The sequence below is a fragment of the Dreissena polymorpha genome, chromosome 3 (genome assembly GCF_020536995.1).
Source record: "Dreissena polymorpha isolate Duluth1 chromosome 3, UMN_Dpol_1.0, whole genome shotgun sequence".
Lineage (NCBI taxonomy): Eukaryota > Metazoa > Mollusca > Bivalvia > Myida > Dreissenidae > Dreissena > Dreissena polymorpha.
In genome coordinates this window covers 127,975,615-127,995,061 of record NC_068357.1, presented here as the reverse complement: position 1 = coordinate 127,995,061, position 19,447 = coordinate 127,975,615, and the positions used below count along the sequence as shown (strand labels likewise).

General features: G+C 33.6%; 1 protein-coding gene across 1 annotated transcript in view; it reads left to right on the top strand.

Moving 5' to 3' along the window:
* LOC127872587 (transient receptor potential cation channel subfamily M member 5-like) overlaps nucleotides 1-19,447 on the top strand; it is a 208,774-nt gene that overhangs the window by 150,336 nt on the left and 38,991 nt on the right. Inside the window, exons 18-19 of the mRNA XM_052415913.1 lie at nucleotides 3,320-3,474; nucleotides 17,760-17,860. Coding sequence (XP_052271873.1) covers nucleotides 3,320-3,474; nucleotides 17,760-17,860 — 256 coding nt within the window. The remainder of the gene's footprint in view (nucleotides 1-3,319; nucleotides 3,475-17,759; nucleotides 17,861-19,447) is intronic.

Genomic DNA, 19,447 nt, shown 5'->3' with positions numbered 1-19,447 from the left:
ACACAGTAAATGTGTAAATGATCAAGCGATGGCTTACTTAGAGCGCAGTGATAGCAAAACGTTTAGCCGGTACATTGGTATTTATTTTTGTCACAAAACCAGTTAAAATGATTTATTTGGAATATAATAGACTATTGTTAGTATATTAGTACTTGTACAAACATCCAATCTTTGTAAACTGGCGGTTACACCCTGCATTACGGTTTCATCCTGAGATATCTATCGATAATCTGGGGTCAGTACTATATTATGCTACTTTCTTAAATTTTCATTTTTGCCTAGTAAATTTTTGATAGTTGTAACTCTATGGCTCTGGTTATTATTACACCATTGATAGATTAAATTGCAATAAAATCGAATGTATTATCTCCTTTATTGTTTCTTCAATTAAGATACGATGGTATAAGTTTTATGTTTATTTTTATAACTTAAGTATTTTACAATTATTCCAGGGCTAACTGTTAGGTTTGGCATTCTTTTAAACCGAATAAAACAAAAAATGCTTTGCCTCGACCTTCCAACGGCGATGACTCCTGCTTTAATCATTTTAGCTCATCTGAGCAACTCTTGCGTCCTTTGTTGCGCGTCATAAGTCGAAAATCGTCAACAATTTTCTCAAAGCGACATATTCTCGTAAAGCGCTTAGAAGATTTCTCGAAATTTCGCAGGAATGATCATATAGTGTTTTTGAAAGTTGTACAAACCGTTCCAGTCCGCTGCATGTTTAGGTCGCTAGAGCTGAACACGTATTTCAAAGTAAAAGCTTGCAGTTTTGTAATGCAATCGCACAGCTCGGTGGTTTCAATATGTTGTGTGCCATCGTCTAATAGTCCTCTACAAAAGATTGTCCATGAACTTGTTAAAATCTTTTCTTAAATCGCAAGGCTCTTAGGTTTAATATGTGTTGTGCATCAGTACTTTTATATTTGGTGTGTAACACCGGTGGTCGTCTACAAACTATTGTTCGAACCATACATCAGATTTCAAAACTTGTAATCGAAGAAGCATATTTACGATCTTTCTTATACCAAGTTTGTGTTGACAAATTTCTGTAGATACATCGCTGATTTTATATATGTGATATAGATTGACCATATTTGTGTGTGTACCAAAAACTTTAAAATCTGTTCTCTACTCGTTTTAATAGATATCCGATACTCACGACACTTGGACACTTAAATGTTTACGTTTGACAAAAATCGATTCAGACGCGCGTTTGGTTTGTGATAAATTCTGAGATAATATGAGGTTCGGCTAGGCTAAAACCGGTTTCAACAACCTATGCTATTCATTATATTTAGCCTTGGTCTTCTTATCGTAAAAGTACTGGATAAGTTTAAAAATTCTCGCCTGATAAGGTTGATAGAGCTTTTTGTTTGAAATGATGTAATACCCCAGGAATCACATGATTGATTTAAACGATGTCTTGTACAAAGTTTGCTCGAATCATGATGTTGTGGTCAAAACTGGTCGCGCCCTAAGGATGACATGATCCATTTATATTTATTTTGTGAATTCGTTAAACAATACTCATCTCTAAACGGCAAGGATCATGTGTTTATAATGTGGTGTGTTATGTCGTCATTTGGTCCTCTCCACAGATTGTTCAAATCATTCCCGAGGGGTAAAACTTGCTTTGCGATACATCTTTTATATAAACTTATATAGTGTCATTTCGAAACCAAAAGGCAAAGAAGTGTAATATTTGGCATTTGACACCATAAAGTGCTCATGTACTTATGTTTGCTTACAAATCATATCCCTGAGTTCAGTACTGGCAACAGGTGAGCGATATATTGCCATCTTGGACCTCTTGTCATGTCGTATACCGTGCTGTGTGAAATTAATTGTATCACATTGGTAAATTGCCCTAAATAAAAGACTATGTGTTATTTATTGGAATTTCTCGCCTGCTAATGTTTATAAAGTCTCATTATTATATATATTTATGTACATATATGCAGTAAACATACCGGAAAAGTCTATATTTGAAATGCATTGAATGTAGGAAAAGTATATGTTTATACAAACAATGTGTCATAACCCATTCATCTTGATTTTCAGTTAATGACATTTGATTGTATGACTTTGGTTTTAAATATGTTATACTAATTTTGAAATTAACTGCCCATACATAAAGACATTACTTTAATAGTATAAATTTATTTATTATACGGACTGTCGTTATTTGTTTATTTTAAAAATATTTGATTTCTGAAAGTAACTTTTTTTGAACATCATCATCTGCCATAACGTGCCAAATAGGAATATGAATCCGTATAAAGAGTGTTTTTGAGTATCAACAAGCATTTAACAAATACTCCGTTTACCTGCTTTTAAGAGTTTGTTTTGTTGTTGATCGTTGTCCAACACGGCTAAGATATTCGTATTACAAAAGTCAACTCCTTAAGCGAGTGAGGGAATACATCAATGGCTTATTGATTGGCCGGTATGAAAAAAATCAACTCTTTACGCTAGAGAGGGAATTATAATAATGGCTAATTGATTATTTAGATTGCCCGGTATTCAAAATACAACTAGGACTGCGTTAGTATTGATTTACAATATAGAATTAATAACTATAACAGGTATTTAAATTAATGTTATATATAGTTTTGTTGGTTGATTGTGATACGTCTCAGTCACACTTCGATGTACTATTTTTGTTTAGCTTTTTCAATAGCAACAGAGCTGTAACTAGAACGTAATTTATCTGAATAAAACATTGTAACTTCTTTTGATCAATCAGAAAAAAAGGTTTTATGTAAAATCTCCGGTAAGGGTATTGTACCAATTGTATTGGGTATTGTAATCCACCGCAGAAGTATGTTCAATAACACTACTTGTTTTCATATAAAGAAGTGAAACTCCAGCTGCTGGAGCAGTATTGAATTTTCATTAAAAACAATTAGTTGGTCCTTTATTTAAGGCAAGTGACCGATTGCCCAAACAGTACAAAACAGCACAATACAGCACAATACAAACCAACATAAACACAAAATATGAATAAAGCTGGGGTCACCGCCTTGGAACGGTCAATGCAAAGCATTGGGGGTTTAAACCAGGTTATAGAGCGCTCAACCTCACACTTGGCCCAGCAATATTCATTATACATTTAAGTGTAAATAAAATTTAACGTCATAGCATTGTAACTCAAATTAAACAATAATAAAAGGGAATTAAAACGCATTCAATTTAATTACTATTTAATTACTCAATTGCATTGAAGATACAAGAGTAACAGAATTACAACTGCCGCAGCAATTGCCTGGTGTCAAACAAAACACACCCGCGAGTTTATTCTCTGTCATTCTTTAAGGCAGAGTAAGTACATGGTGGGCTAATCCTGCGACCTACTCATCTAAGAAACAGCGTAATGACAGAGATGTATTGAACTGCTGGGATTACATGTTTATTTGGACAGTATTGATGCGTAAAAACGACATGGCGTTAATGCTCTGGACTAAAACGGAGGTAAATACTTGTTTTTTACATTACCCTAATATGACACCATTACAATATACCAAACAGCATTGCTCGCCACATCGAGGTAAATTTTTTGCAATTTGGAATTCTATTTTAAAATTTAGTGAATATGTATGATTTTGTTTGTGCTGATTAAAGATGATCACTAATAATAGAGTGTTTACCGTCACATAATCGACACATTAAACCACACAACTATACTTGTATGTATAGGTTATAGTTTAACAAGATAACGTTTCAGCGATAAAAAAAAGTGTGAGAGAGAGCAAAGACTTACAGAGCTAGGTAATTTTGAATATTTATCCTAATTAACTATGCAATACTTTGTGTTGATTCATCACCTTTCAGTCAAATTCAGCGTAAGCATGTCAATCAAAGTACGGTGGTAATTACATTTCTTAATATCAAAATCCGCGAATACATGTTTTTGGGTATTCGGGATAGGTGTACAGATCAGACCTTCATAATACTCACCGACATCGTAATGCTTTCGTATATTTATACATAATTAAGTATGCATAAATCTCTGACATCTGTAATAATGAAATTTACAACGTCTACTGTATATCCGATTAACCTTATACTAGATGGATTATGTTATTATATACTGCCATCAACATATTGGGTCAACTTATTAAAACGATTTCACAGCGATTATAGAATTGTTTTTTGAGATGCTAAAGTTTAGGCATTGAAATAAGTGTCGATTTACTAGACGACTTCTTTGAACTTTGAAACGCTTTTCTCAAGGAGAAAAAAATACACGTTTTTGTAAAAAGTGATTCGTTATCAGTGTACGTAATTGGTTGTGTCGAAATCAGAACATGCCGATGTTCGAGTTGTGTTATGTTCCTAAACCATGAAATTAAAATAACATTCCAGAAATATAAATATTAATTGGTTGGTGGGTTTAACAACGCATGCGTTAAGTGCAAATACTTCTACAAAATATAAAATAAACTGTAGCATGTGGCATTTCTTGTAGTTTCCTTGAACTCTTATCTATAAATGTATTCATTTGGTCTACGGCAAAGACAAAGGCTCTCTATTTTCTTATGTAAAATTACACATGAATGTGCAATTTACAAGTGTAACGGGCATTTTAGCTATATATCAACTAAAAACAGTTAAGTGCATTTAGCATTATTAAATGAACAAATGATTGGCATAATTAGTATTTAGAGAAACACGATTATCTGTAAAATAACCAAGCCGCATAATGTTGTACAGTTTATAAGCCGATGAATTTGATCGCCCCGCGATTTGACTGCTTTTAATAAAAATTAAACGACATGGGCAGGTTAATTGTGTAACGTTGTCCATGGTTATGTATACGTTATATATTATTACGTTAATTCTTCGGAATTAAAAAGACAAAAGTAAAACAACGCATTTAAATTGACCTGTTTATGCTTTTATGTAATTATATATATATTTATTACTAATGATGATATATTTAAAAAAAATCGGAGAAAAGATTCTCAATACTTTGCTTGTTAGCCGTACGAGGGACTGTGTTTATGAAAATTTGACTTTGATTTGAATATGATTGTCTTGATCGCATTTATCATAGTAAATCTTCACAAAAAAGGAAATATAGATAGTATTACATTTTAATAGAACCGTTAATGCTAAAAAATACTAGTAATAAAAGAATGGAATGGAAAACGAAATTGTTTATTATTGACAAAATGCTTTACCTCATAAATCAACGCGGCTGTGGCATCCTCAGTCGAATTGACAAGATGTGATTATCAGAAAAAGTTTAAATTTTAATATTGTTATATTGTGATAAAACCTCCCCGGTGATGGAGCTCTTACAAACTTTATTTTAAAATCCATATATGTATGTATATTGAATACGTATATGTACGGAATACCGTTTGGAATCGTGGTTACACATTAAAATCCAGAGGGCGACAATGCGATAGTACGATGACGATAATGCGATAGTACGATTGCGACATCGCGATTGTACGATGGCGAAAATGCAATAATCTTCGGTAATAATATTTCAATACCAAACATAAGTCGATTTTTTCACCGTGTAAGGGATATTTGAACTTCATAGAATATCGTGGCTATATGGAATATCGTGCTTAGGTAAATAACACTGCTTGGTTTCAAATATTTGACTGTTACACCTATAAAGCTAAGATCTAATAATCAGCTCTGTATTTGGTATTCGAACTATTGCGAATATCGAGTGTCAAAATCCAGCTGGTGTCGGTTATTCAAACTATTTGGAATATTGACCAAGGGTATATTAAGCTGGATATTGAGGATTCAAACTGCTGGAAATATCAAGCTAATGTTGAATACTCATCATGGTATTGAATTTTCAAACTTACGCGAATATTGATAATTGATCCAATACCAAGTTGGGTAATAGTTATTCGAACTTAAGCGAACATCGAGCCAACCCAGCTGGGTATTTTTTGTTCCAACTTTAGGGGAAATGATGCCGATGTTGAATTCCCAGCTTATAATTGGGTATTCGAACCTTATCGAATATCAAGTCAGGTAACATAACCGAGCTTGGAATTTAACGTCTACTCTATATACAGTGCTTTCCACAGGTTTTTTGTCAGGCGGCCCGGGGCTGATATGGGTGGTTCGGGAGGGGTGTCCCCTCCCGACGTTGATTTTTTTTTTATTTAACGTGTCAATCCACGTTCTGTGGTGCGTTATAACTCAAAGAAAAACAGCGTCAAAAGACGTCATTTGGTGCGCTATGACTACAAGAAAATCCCCCAGTCATTTAAAAAAAATAATATTTTTTTATATTGTTTATTTTTTTTAAGTTTTCCCGCACAGATAGTAAAATCCCGACTCGAGCGATTCCCCAATACGTCCGTTTTAACCCGACTCTATTACTGTATACTTACTTCTTTTCAAGTTTCTATTTATTACCCGATAATCCCATTTATTCCGTTTTTGTAGATCACTCTCTGGTAAATATTTACGATAAAAGCTCTCAATTATTTCTTTAACACAAACATTGCCATTTTTCTATAGTATCTAATTAATTTTAAGTGTCTATTTATAGATTTGATGAAATATTGCCTCTGAACATGCGTCAATCCCCTGACGTGTTGTGTGCTTGTTAAAACGCTCAATACACGCACAATACACATGACGCGACGTTGTACATGCTGCATAATTTTCGCGCTCTTTTTAATTGAGAGAAAGATTCGACACAAAGTAAATTTGCACTGCTAATTTGAAGCAAGAATATTATAACGTTGCGGTAACATTTACATTCGGAAGTGTGATTTGGATTAAAAACGCGTTAACATCGACTTACGGGAATGGGTTTCGGATTACAAATTTAATTATTCACATTTGAGATTTCAACAAATATTAACAGTTGCGTAATTAATTCAACGATAATTTGTTTAAACACTTTACGAGTCGAATAAATGTTTTGACGGAATTATGCATGAAATTCACGTTGTCCACAAGGATTACGACCGGTTGCCATCATCAGTCTTCTAAGTATCGATTATCGGACGAAACTTTTACAAGTGTGCGTAATTAATTCAACGAAAATGTGTAAATGCGCATTGCGTGTCGAATAAATGACAGAAAAACGAGGTGAATCAGTTCTATAAATGGACATGATGAAATATACATGTACTGGAATAAAATTGTTATCGTAACCGGGAGTTATTTGCACAACTTACTCTCGCTATAAGTAATTAATTGTTTACCACTTGCAATTAATTTCTCATATTAATTATGAGTCATAGGAAACACTTGTTTACAATTAAAAGGTGTGATGATGATGACCGAAACCGTCTTTAATGTACTGTACTGTACTAGTTACCGGTTTTATATTACGTAAATGGTTTAACGTCTTGCTAATCAAGCTGCGATAAATTCTTACTTCGTGCCCTACGTCAATAAAAAAATACTGGTCGATATTTAACTCCGCCCTCATAAGCATTCGCGTAACCGATTGGACGATGAACATCACAGTTTGACGACTGGAAAGTTACCTGATACATCCTTGTCAGCATTTACATGACTGTGTAATGTGGCAAGAATAATCGATACGCGCGTCTTATCAGTGTATTATCCATTACCCCATGTGGTGTTTATGGCGATTACTTGTGAAAGTAGGTAACGAGTGCTCTTTTTAAACAGGGAATATTGATACACTGATGGAAAAACCTTGATTTTGTTTGACAATCTCCACTTTCTTTTACTGAAAAATGCACTGATCGAAAAATTTCAAGCGCCCCGGGGACTCTGATTTCGAAATTCAAGCGCTCCGGCGAGGGATCGTTAAATGGCCTGTAGAAAGCCCTGATATTTGTTTATGCGACACTACCAAATATCCAGCTCGTTATTCATTCCTGATTCGATATTTGCTAACGTTCTAATATCCAACTCCTAGATGGGTTATTTGACTGTTACTTGATATTCGCAATAATTCTTATATCAAGAGATCTACGACTCTGGATCGATATTTGCAATAGTTCGAATAATAAATAGATTGCCGGATTTAAGACCATGGCTCAATATTTTTATAGATTTCGAATAACCCATACCCAGCTTTTAACTCGTCCCAGTTCTATATCAAGTTAGGTATTTGATCTTGGCTCGATATTCGCCTAAACTGAAATACCAAATATACAGCAGGCATTGAATAGTCAAACCAAGGCGAACATTGACATAATATCGAATATAAAGATTGTTATTGTGTATTCAATCTTTAGCGAATATCGCGTCGAGTACGAATGCCCAGCTTGGAATAGGTTATTTTATTATTCCACTGCTGCACATTTACGATGGAGACTTTGACATAATATTTTAAAGCTTTTAAGCTCCGCCGATTGATATCATTTTTATTAACTCCGCCCACATTTGGGTTCATAATTATTTTGTGCAGCGTTCAATGTTTGAATAGTCCCGCCAATACGGAGAACTGCTTCTTTTGTAGGCGTGGAATGTCGCTTTAGTCATTAAAATATAAACAAAATGAACCATTCATATTGTATTCAGAAAATTAATAAACAGTAAGTAATAATTAAAACTTATATCATTTAATAAGTTTATAAAAAATGGAAAACATGGAAATAATGAACATTCATCTATGGGAAAAATATAATTAATACAAATTTGGGCCTCTCTTGCTTCACTTTAAAAGAACACAAACTAAACAGCAGTAATACGAAACATTTAATTTGACAAAAAATAAACTTATTACGTTTTAATTAAAACAATAAACATGACGGATTTTATCAAAAGATGAATTCAGGACAACTTATACGTTAAAGATGCAGATGCTTTCCTTTTTGTTTCACTCTTTAAATAGCAAGGCAAAAAAGTGAATATCATGCACAATCAATTAATGTCGACAAAGAAAAATTCTAAATAATTAAGATGCTTTCATAGTCAATACCTGCCATACCTAATAATACATTAACTATTCAATTGTTAAATGTCTGAAATAAAAATTGTACATAAAACTGATTCTGTCTCCACATCTGCAACAAAACAGAAAATGTTTGTTTACACTAGAAGTCTGGTAATCTGGTTAACCTGAAATGAAATAAAGAAACCTTAATAAAAACATCATTTAACACTCATTGCACAACTACTTTTAAAATAAAAATCTATAAATTATTATTATACTATTTATTTGGACTAAGATCTATAACTTTCAAAAATAAAACAACAACATAAAACAAAAACACTATTCTCAATAATAAATTTATTGAAAATTGTTTACCTTTCCAAAAAAGTAATTAGAAAGGTTGATGTGAAGTTGTGCTGGAATGCAGAGGGAGCATATCTTGAATTGTTTGAGAGGCAGAGAAAGACTGAGACTGGTGCTACTGATAAGGCTAGAACTGTGCCGCCAAGAACTTGGCCGAATGAGCATGACCTATTGTAATCTGTGGTCGCAACTTTCTGCAATTAAAATTTAAAAACAAATACTATATTAAAATAAAACAAATCCAACATGAGACAAAATGTCAAAATAGAGATTATTAAAATAACATTTTTATAGCGCAACTTGAACAAATTACAATTTAGACAGACACACAATATCATTATCACAAAAATGATAATATAGGCCTATGAACTGGCAATAAACAACTTTAAATAAAAAATAAATTAAGAATTTCTTTAAACTTAGAACCTTTTTATAATAGACCCTGTTCGTTTTTCCTCAGTAGCAAATTGCTGTTTTTGAACAAATTTGAGAAATTCGCGATGCAAGTGTTTAATATCTAAAAACGTTAGCGAATATTTGTTTTCACATTTAATAACAGTTACCGACTTATTTTTTTTCACAATTTTGAACAGTTTGAGACTCATATTTACACAAATTTGAACATGTTTTTTTTCACAATTTTGAACAGTCACAACTCATTTGTTCACAATTTTCAATAGTTTGCGACTGATACTTTCAGAATATCATTATAGAATAACAATAGAATTCAAATAGTGTATTCAGAATACACTATTACGCATATCGGGCCAATAGCCTGTCAAATGACCAGCTGGAAATTGGGTATTTAGAGTAGAACAAATACCAAAATGACGTGTGTTATTCAAAAGTAAGCGAATTTATCTACAAAGTCGAACACCAAGCTGGTTATTCACTTACTTAAGCGAATTAAGCCAATGTCGAATACCAAGCTTTGTATTAGACACTATTGACACTACAGCCAATATCGAGCAAAGGTCAAATATCAATTTGCAAATCGGATATTTAAACTATAACGAATATCGGGTCGTTGTCGAATATCAATGTTTTAATTTGTAGTGAAATTCTTGCGAATACCAAGCGTAAGTCGAATAACAAAGTAACAGTTTGTGTGTTTCTAAATCTATTATAGTATATTACATATTTTATATCTATGAACGCAATATTACATGCTTATGGTTTAACCGCTTGCAAATGTTACTATGCAATGTTTAAGTGCAAAAAAGAACATCGCTTATTCAAACTTTACCGTGTGTATATTTTTTGACGGCACCAATGGCTTAGAAAAAGCGGTGTTCAACAGCATAGAATAAGTCGCATTTAGGGATATTGGATCATCCGGAGTGCACCTTTATCAATATCCCCCATCCAATAGACCAAATGTGTTTTTGAGAAATTGCTGTTTCGTGGTATTGTCACATTTAAAGAGCTTTTTAACCCGTAATATATGGGCAATTTAGACGCTGTGTCTTAGTTCTATATTGCAGCATTTGAGCAACTTGCAACTGCAACCGTTAGTCGGTTCTTTTCGACCGTTAGTACAGTTTATCGGTTTAAAGTTCACTTGTTTTGTACGGATAAAAGTGAAGGCGATACAGTATTTTGGCTAGTACAATGAATGCTAAATCGGGATTTCAATTGTCTCGAATCAATACATACCGGAAATTAACATCGATTTGTGGTACATGCTATTGCCGTTTATTGCCCCCTACCGGTGAAACCGGAGGGGACTTATGGTTTGCGCTCTGTGTGTCCGTGAGTCTGTTAGTCAGTCAGTCAGTCCGTCACACTTTTCTGGATCCTGCGATAACTTTAAAAGTTCTTAATATTTGTTCATGAAACTTGAAACATGGTTAGATGGCAATATGGAGATTATGCAAGTCATTTCATTTTGTTCCTACGTCAAGAATTCTGTTTGCTATGGCAACAACAAAAAATTGACAATAGTGGAGTTTCACCGGTAGGGGGCCATATTGCTTGGCAGTCTCTTGTTTGTTCAGTTACACGGCAATCATTTATCTTTAGAAAATAAATCGTTGTGTCGATAATGGTCATACAAGAATGTTTCTTGCGTTAGAATTGAATAACTTAGATGTCATTGCTTATCAAAGCAAACATCTGGGAATGCAGACAACAATCTGTATACATCAACGTGGTTTAATGACAATATTGAGCAGCCTATTCATTTGGTTTTTGTGATTTCCGAGTAAACAAAACATAATACATAAAAAACCTAAAGGCGCCACTGGTCGACTGTGAGGACTGTTCTCTATTGATGTAAGTGATACATATATATCACCCTTCATTCAGTATACTATGCTTTTTTGATGACACGTTTAGTGTGATGAAGAACAGCTTTAACATGAACCTTTGTTTCAAAATATTGCTGCAAACGAAGCTCACAAATTAGTGCGACATTATCGTCAAAAATAAATACACTGTATTCCCTGCATCTATACATGGGTCACAATATTTTAACATCTTTGTAAAATAACTGCACCTTTCCTAAAACATATACTATTTGGCGACAATCAAAATGGTGCTAAATAAATCAAACTGAACTTATACAATAAAATGCATGCACATTAATCCAAGAAATGTACTGCCGTTAGCAGGATCGAATGTCTAATGGATTTCTTATAAAATGTATTGGCATTTTCAACACAGCGGTACCACTTGAACGTTGATGTATCAAATACCATGATTCCATCCGACAAATGTTCGGACACCAATTAACCAGTGGGTAAAAAAATGACGCAAAATTCACTTTTATTTACAATAAAACGTATAAAATTACATATGCCATAATTCCACATAATGTGTTCCAGCTACAAGTAATTCCATTCCGATCATTAAAGCAATGTGGTTGGCGTTGTGAGGATTGTTGGGCAAATTCACCATTCAGGTTTTACAATTTAATTGCAAATGTGTCGTTTAAAAAAAGCTTCTTATACGATCACATGCACATTAAGGTTTTTCGTATGTAAAGATTTTAGCAAAATCAGTCTGTTATAACACTACTTTAAAGGGGGTGATTGCCTTTGTCCTTCTTTGTGCACGTAAATGTTTTTGGTTCAATTTGTGGAAATATTTTACAGGAATTATGGCGCTTTTTAGAAGAAAAAACATGTGTGTCATTGTTTCGCACGTAAAACTAAATATTTAAGTGTAAATGCTATTGCTACTAGAGTGATGAATCTTTACAAATTTGATAGCAGCTCAATATTTAGGTTTGCTTTTGCATAATTGAAGTAAAAACCCTGTAAACCAAACGTTGTATTTTTAACTTTTGTCAAGCCTTATTTGACATGCCTGGCGGACTTCATGAAGAAACTTTGAAACATATTCACCAACATAGAAATTTGGGCATCTGGGTACTTTGAGTACTTAGACACATGTTAATAATGGTGACATCGGTGTTCTAATCGGTGAACTTTTCGCTTTTGACATAACGTTCATGCACCGAGTTAATATGAGAAACGACACTTAATTCCATTCGTAAAGTAAGATATCAGCAAGTGACATTGCATTGAAATAAATTTGCATGGCTACTTAGGAAAGATAAGTTTGACTTTGTCTCCAATGATTTGTTGTTGTTGTTTTTCTGTTCGCGTGTATACAGTGGGGTTAGGGATTTTGTTCCGGTATTAATCTCTTTAGAATCCCTAACAAATAACCCTCATTTGGCCGATTTTGGGGGATTAATCCGTTTTCACCACGTTTCATCCGAATTCATCTGTATTAAACCTTTTCCAGTGATTTTAGGGATAAATTGCGATGAATTAAGCTCTATTAGGGATGAAATCATCGCAAGGGATGAATTAAGCCCTATAAGGGATGAATTCATCGCAATTCAGCGCAAGGGATGAATTCATCTCTTCAAGGGATTAATTTATCTCTACGCATACGCAGTCGATGTCAGCGGGGAATACAGATGAAAAGGCGGAGTTAATCACTGCCGTAAACGAGTAGGCGGGGCGTAGACAACTATTTTTAGGATTTAATTTTGTCGGTTTTATGCACAATACAATTTATTAATTGTATACCAGTGCACATAAAGGTCTCATTGGCCATCACGAACTGGTCTATTTGGATCAAAATTATTTCTTTGGCGGACACCCGAGCAACCGAGGTAAATTAGACCTACTTCAGCTCGAAATTAAATATTTTCCCCTGAAAGAGCACATAATGTAGTCGTGAAGACTCAGCGACGACCTGTAAATAAACTCTGAATTACAAACACACACACATATTACAATGTATAAGCTGCATAAAGCATAGTGTTTCATAGCCTAAAATACAAGTCGTTTGTAAACTCAACAATGAATTGGTTTGTATTAACACCGAAGAATCGACAACGAAACTGTGTGTGTTTTTACACGGTTCAAATTGGATTATACGTTATATTTGCCGTGCTGCAACAAATATTCGTGTCATTGCGGCAACCGATATTTCAGTCAATTGAGAAAGATGACGCATCCTATCGTTATAGTCGTATCTACACATCTGCCGGCATGTGGTGGCACAGGCATACCAGTAAACGCTTAATTAAAAATGGGGACATCCACCTTGAAGAGAATGCGTGTGCGCCTCTATCGCAGATTGGAATTCAAAATGTTTAATGTCTTTCTAATATTATGTGTACGTAATAAGTAAAAGCAAAATGTGTTTTCTGTTTACAGTTAAATCCAAAAATTATATATATTGTATTTGGAAAATTTAATTAAGAAATAGATCCGTTTAGGAATATAGAGAACATCGCCGGGACAGTTAAATAGCAATAAATCATTTTTTTTGTTCAACCTTTAGTTTTTTATATTAATTTCAAATTGATACTCGATTAGAAAATATAATTACAATTTCAGTTTATTGCAAAGGCAGATATGAACTGTTCAATAAAAAGTGTACCACGGCCTGAAATTTTTCAAAGTTTATCTCAATTTAAATGAAGAAGTTCGGCAGATATTCTGTGGAGAAACCTGCACCGGTCTCTTTGTGTTTGAGACTAACAAAGAATGTACAACATAATTATTCTCATTAATGCATTTGTATCAACGAGCATTGTATAAAATTATCAAGCAAACCACATTACATTGAAAATTGAATTTCATTTATTTTCATTGTGTATGTAATTAATTTCCATGTATTGACCGTATCGGGTTATTAATACACGCACTGCCTCCCCCTTCCCCGCCTCACCAATATTTTTTCCAACGTTCTCGTCAAACAACGTAATCTGGCACTTTAAAAATACATCTACTGCAATGCATGAGTCGTAATCTGACGTAATTTTTTTTCTTAATTTTTAATGGGTCAATTCTTTCCCATTGTTTGCATTAATTCCGGTGTAATTTTTTCAGTATAACATATACTCGTTTGCGCGTCTTTATTTAGTTACAGCACATGTTCCAATGCAAATAATAACTTCGACACGTCATAAAATACATTTAATTAATTAAAATATCACTGGAAGGGCTGATAAACATTCTATTATCTCGTACATCAGCCACCCCACAACCCATCTTCTTCAAAATCGGTGAATTGATTCAGTTGGTCGGCAGGTTTTTTACAGCAGTTTTAGAATTCTACAGTAAAATGATTAAGACAACACGTATATTGCACCACATAAAATGCTATAAAACTATAATATTGAAGAACACATATAAACTTTATTATACATGGGTAGGTTATTAGGTGTCAACAGCTCTTTCAAATATGAAAGAGCTGTTGGTCATTTGGCGTCATGATTTGCTGCCTAAAGTACATTAGATGCATAACTTAATGAAGATTAAGCAAAATAAAACACCAAGTATTTGCCAAGATCCATAAGAGTCAAATATATACGAAACGTAAGAGAGTAATCGTGCGCAGCGAGACTTGCTCATATAGAATTGAACCTATTATTGCTTTCTTTCGAAACAAGTTCATGTCTCCGAACTAATATGCAATATGCCCGGTGTTTTTTTTTGTATGCGGATTAATACTCCGTGTTAGATCCATAATTAATGCACGCGTCAATATTTTCACCGGATTGATGTTCACCGACATTTTTCATACAGATTTGATATAAATATTTTACAGCTGAACAAAAAAATATATTAAGCTCTGTTTTCCCGGCACACGCGCTCGACATACACCTTCAAAAAACGGTATACCAATTCCAGTACTTGTGCACTTAATTGGTTGTAAACAATGACGGTTGAAATCCGTGCGTGGGAATTTTTCTGGTAACCAAGAGCGACTTCATTGTTCATAACCTGGGACATAATGAAATAAACATGTACCGAAATGAGATTGCTACTGCGTAAAATTGTTAAAGTTTATTGTTTTCACAATGTACTCGCCATCAATAATCACAGGAGGGAATCCCGTATAATATTTTGTGTTTTTATAGATCAATGGTACTGATGATAATTTTTCCTGATAAATTATTTTATTAGCTTTCTAGAACAACCGTTGTGTAGTTGATTCGTTAAAAATTGTTCGAGTTACATGGTAAATATATAAATACATATCTAAATATATATAATACGGGATTCCCTCATGTGTAAGTAATAAATTGCTCATCATTTGCATTTAAATGAAATAATTCTCGGTTTGATAAATACGGTAAAAGCCTAGTGTGGTTATATACATGTTATTAAGAATAGAGATAATGGTAATAGTTTAGCGCGAGTAATGCACGGGTTTTGTGTTAAAGATTTGACGCGAAAGCGCACGAGTTTTTCGTTTTGGGGGATATATGATTTGCAAACCTATTGATTCGCCATTCGAGCGTGTATTTAACAGGCATAAGTAATGGAACAGGAAAACGAAAGGGTGATAACACCGCCCGCCCGCCCTTAATGAACATATACATGTCACAATTAACGGTTACATTACTTTTACGTTTATAATTTTGCAATTATAAAGTAGATATTAAAGCGAGATTAAACGATCTTGTTAAATTTTTATGAATTTAAATAAACTGTGTAAAAAAACTTATTATACATATATTTCAATATTAATTAAAATACAAGTTAAGAAGAACATGTGTCGAAAAATGCGAAAGATGCCGGATATTTAAATCTGAAATCGAAAATGTCTTTACAGTCGAATTCGCCAGCATGTATATCAGGCATGAACGATGTGAATCTAAATTTTGTTTAACTGTTCATTTTAAATTCCTGCAACGATATCTTTTCAAACGACACACGAACACTTACACTGATCCAAATAAAACGACGAATGCTTCGTTTATTGTAGGAAAATATTTACGAAATATCTTCGTCACAATCGGCTCGGGCGTTAATTGTCTTTGCTGCATTTTATGAATTTCATCTTCAATGTATAATTTTTCTTGCCTATTTTGTGTTATTGTAACCTATTTTTATCAATATATTACAATTTAACGCATATAAAAATCGTATGATCTCGCTTTAAGTTTATTTTCAGTTCGGTTGTTTCGTCCATGTGAGATGGAATCTAAACACGAACCGATTTCTTTACTGAGAAAGTCGATGAGTGTATTTTCATTTAAGTCTGAAGCAGCTAAGTTCTCTTGATTATTTTGATTAATCTTTTATTTCATGTTGTGTTTTAATTTGGATTTCTAAGTTATATGTTTCATGTTTGAGACTCACACTTCCTGGACATTACTTCTTGCATATTTATTGAAATCTTGGCATGTGTAAATGTCAGTGTTATAATTTGTTGTTTTCTTACGTAATAAACGCTTAATTTTAAAAGATATTCGCTCGGCGACGAGATTTCAATCATCTTATCGTGATAATCTTATCAACAGATGCGTAGACATGAGGTGTCACAGACATAAACACACTTAATCCACATTAGGGACATGGTCTCTCTTTAAGAGAAGTGTATTCAAAATGTGTATTGTCTCGCTAATATTATTTGTACGTAATGAACGGAATTAAAATCAATATATTTGTTTCCTGTTTTATAGTTTATTCTAAAATTAACACTTTATTTTGAAAATGTAATAAAGAAATATCACAGTTTAGGAAATAGAGAGAACATCATCAGAACATTTTAATATAAATTAGTTTATTTTCGGCCATAGCTTTTTGTATTACCTCTAAATGTTCCAACATGAAATGCTAATTTAGAAATAGTGAATAATAACTCCGCCTTTTCAGCCCTACGCATGCGCAGTCATAGCAAAAGCTCACATTCTAAAATCCGCTTTTTAACCCGTACGCATGCGCAGAGTGCTAGCATCCCTATTCAGCCCTAACAATCCCAAATAATCCGTTTTCAACCCCAAAAATCCCTAAAAAACCCAGAAGGGATTGTTAGGTATTAATCCCTATAAAAAACGTATTGTTAGAGATTAATCCCAAAAAATATTCATCCCTAAGCAACCCCTTATTTGCGGAACAAAATCCCTAACCCCACTGTATCACTATAAACTGTCTGCAAAAAAAAATGTTTCTCAAGATGGAAATTTATTCACAGAATATCGATACTTATTATCGAGTGTAATGCTTGTGGATCGTTTGATTGATATTTCACTGTCTTTTAATTTCCTTTTTTTCTGTATTGTCAGTATCCGTTCTTCATGGCCTTTCTTGCAAAACAAATATGCGAGGCGGTGAAAGAGCAAACAAACGATGAAGAGCTTAAGTCCGATATGACGGGAACTATGAGGTAAGGTTTTATTCTACTCCACAGTTCTCCAGACATGTACATGAATACCATTAATAAAATATAAGTTAAGAATAGTAAGGACAACTTTTTAAACACATCAATTATGAATAAAAGCAAGTGCAAAGCAAATAATCACATGTATATGGGAAATACACCTTAAATCCAGGCGCCGAATTAAATAATCAGAGCGTTCAGAATGTGTTGTGACTTAAGCTAGTGAAGAGATGCTCATTATATAAGTAAAACTCCAGCTGCTGGAGCAGTTTTTCATTCTTATTATATACAATTACTTGGTTCTTTATTTAAGGCAAGTGACCAATTGCCAAAACAGTACAAAACAACACAAAATAAACCAACATAAACGCATATACGAATAAAGCTGGGGTCACCTCCTTCGAACGGTCAATGCGATGCATTGGGAGTTTAAACCGGTTTTTGAGCGCTCAACCTCACACTTGGTCCAGCAATAGTAATGCTACATATATGTGTAAATATAACTGATTACATTTCTGGTCTGCAATAAACATCTTGGTTCGTCATGCCTTACATACCCGTAAGTCCCATGCTGAGCTTTAAATGATTCGTTGTGGGAAGCAGCAGTTCATGTCAAATTGAAAACAAATGATCACGCGAAAATTATCAAGGAAGGGTTTTAGTTAAATCGTGTCCAACTTTTGACAGACAGTCGATGGAATTAAAGGACGCTAAACGCTATACTATTAAGCAATTATGTTGACATGTTCGAACGCATTCGTCGTTTTTTGCGTCAATTTGAGTGAACGAGTAAAAACTAACTGAAAAACGCATATGTTTTATTTGCAAGTCAGATGAAAATGATCTCTGAAAATAGCAATGTCTAGCCGTGACGTATTTTTCCGTTGTCAGTCGTACTGAACATATATCACGATCAAATGCTATCAAATCTAACCAACATGTTTTTAGGGAATTTCAGCTTTAATACTAAGTATTGTTTAATATTTTAAATGTGTTATTGTAACAAGATACTTTTTCAAATGTATTTGTAAGTCAACATATTGTATATGCCTGTCGCCTTTATATCCTGATGTAAATGAAGTCAAAATCACTTCTGGTTTGTTGACATGAGTTTCTGCTTAAAATGTACTGTTAAGTTTATGAAATAAAACAAAATAATTAGGAAAATATCGTCATCGATCGGACGGTGTTGCCGTAACGAATGCTGATTTGTGTTCGTTAACGTATGGTGACGAAAAGAGCATCTGTGAAATGTGTGGACAAGAGTAAGATCAGATAACAAAAGCATGAATGAATTAAACGTGCAAAGCTGTATGATGTCGCAATTAATACTTAACGTTCCGATTGTTGGTATTCGGATGTGAGTTGTGTTGCTTTGCTTTTAAATATGATTAAACTGAGTGTTGAATGTTCCTAAGTTTCAAATCTCTTATTGATGTGTAAAGGTAAATATGATCATATATATTTGTTCGCAAACTTTTTGTTTTAAATTTTTTTTAAACCGAGTCTGCATTATATACTGTATGCTTATAGTGAGTTTAGCTATATTAACATGGGCCATATTAGCAATAAGTAAACCAATGTATATCAATT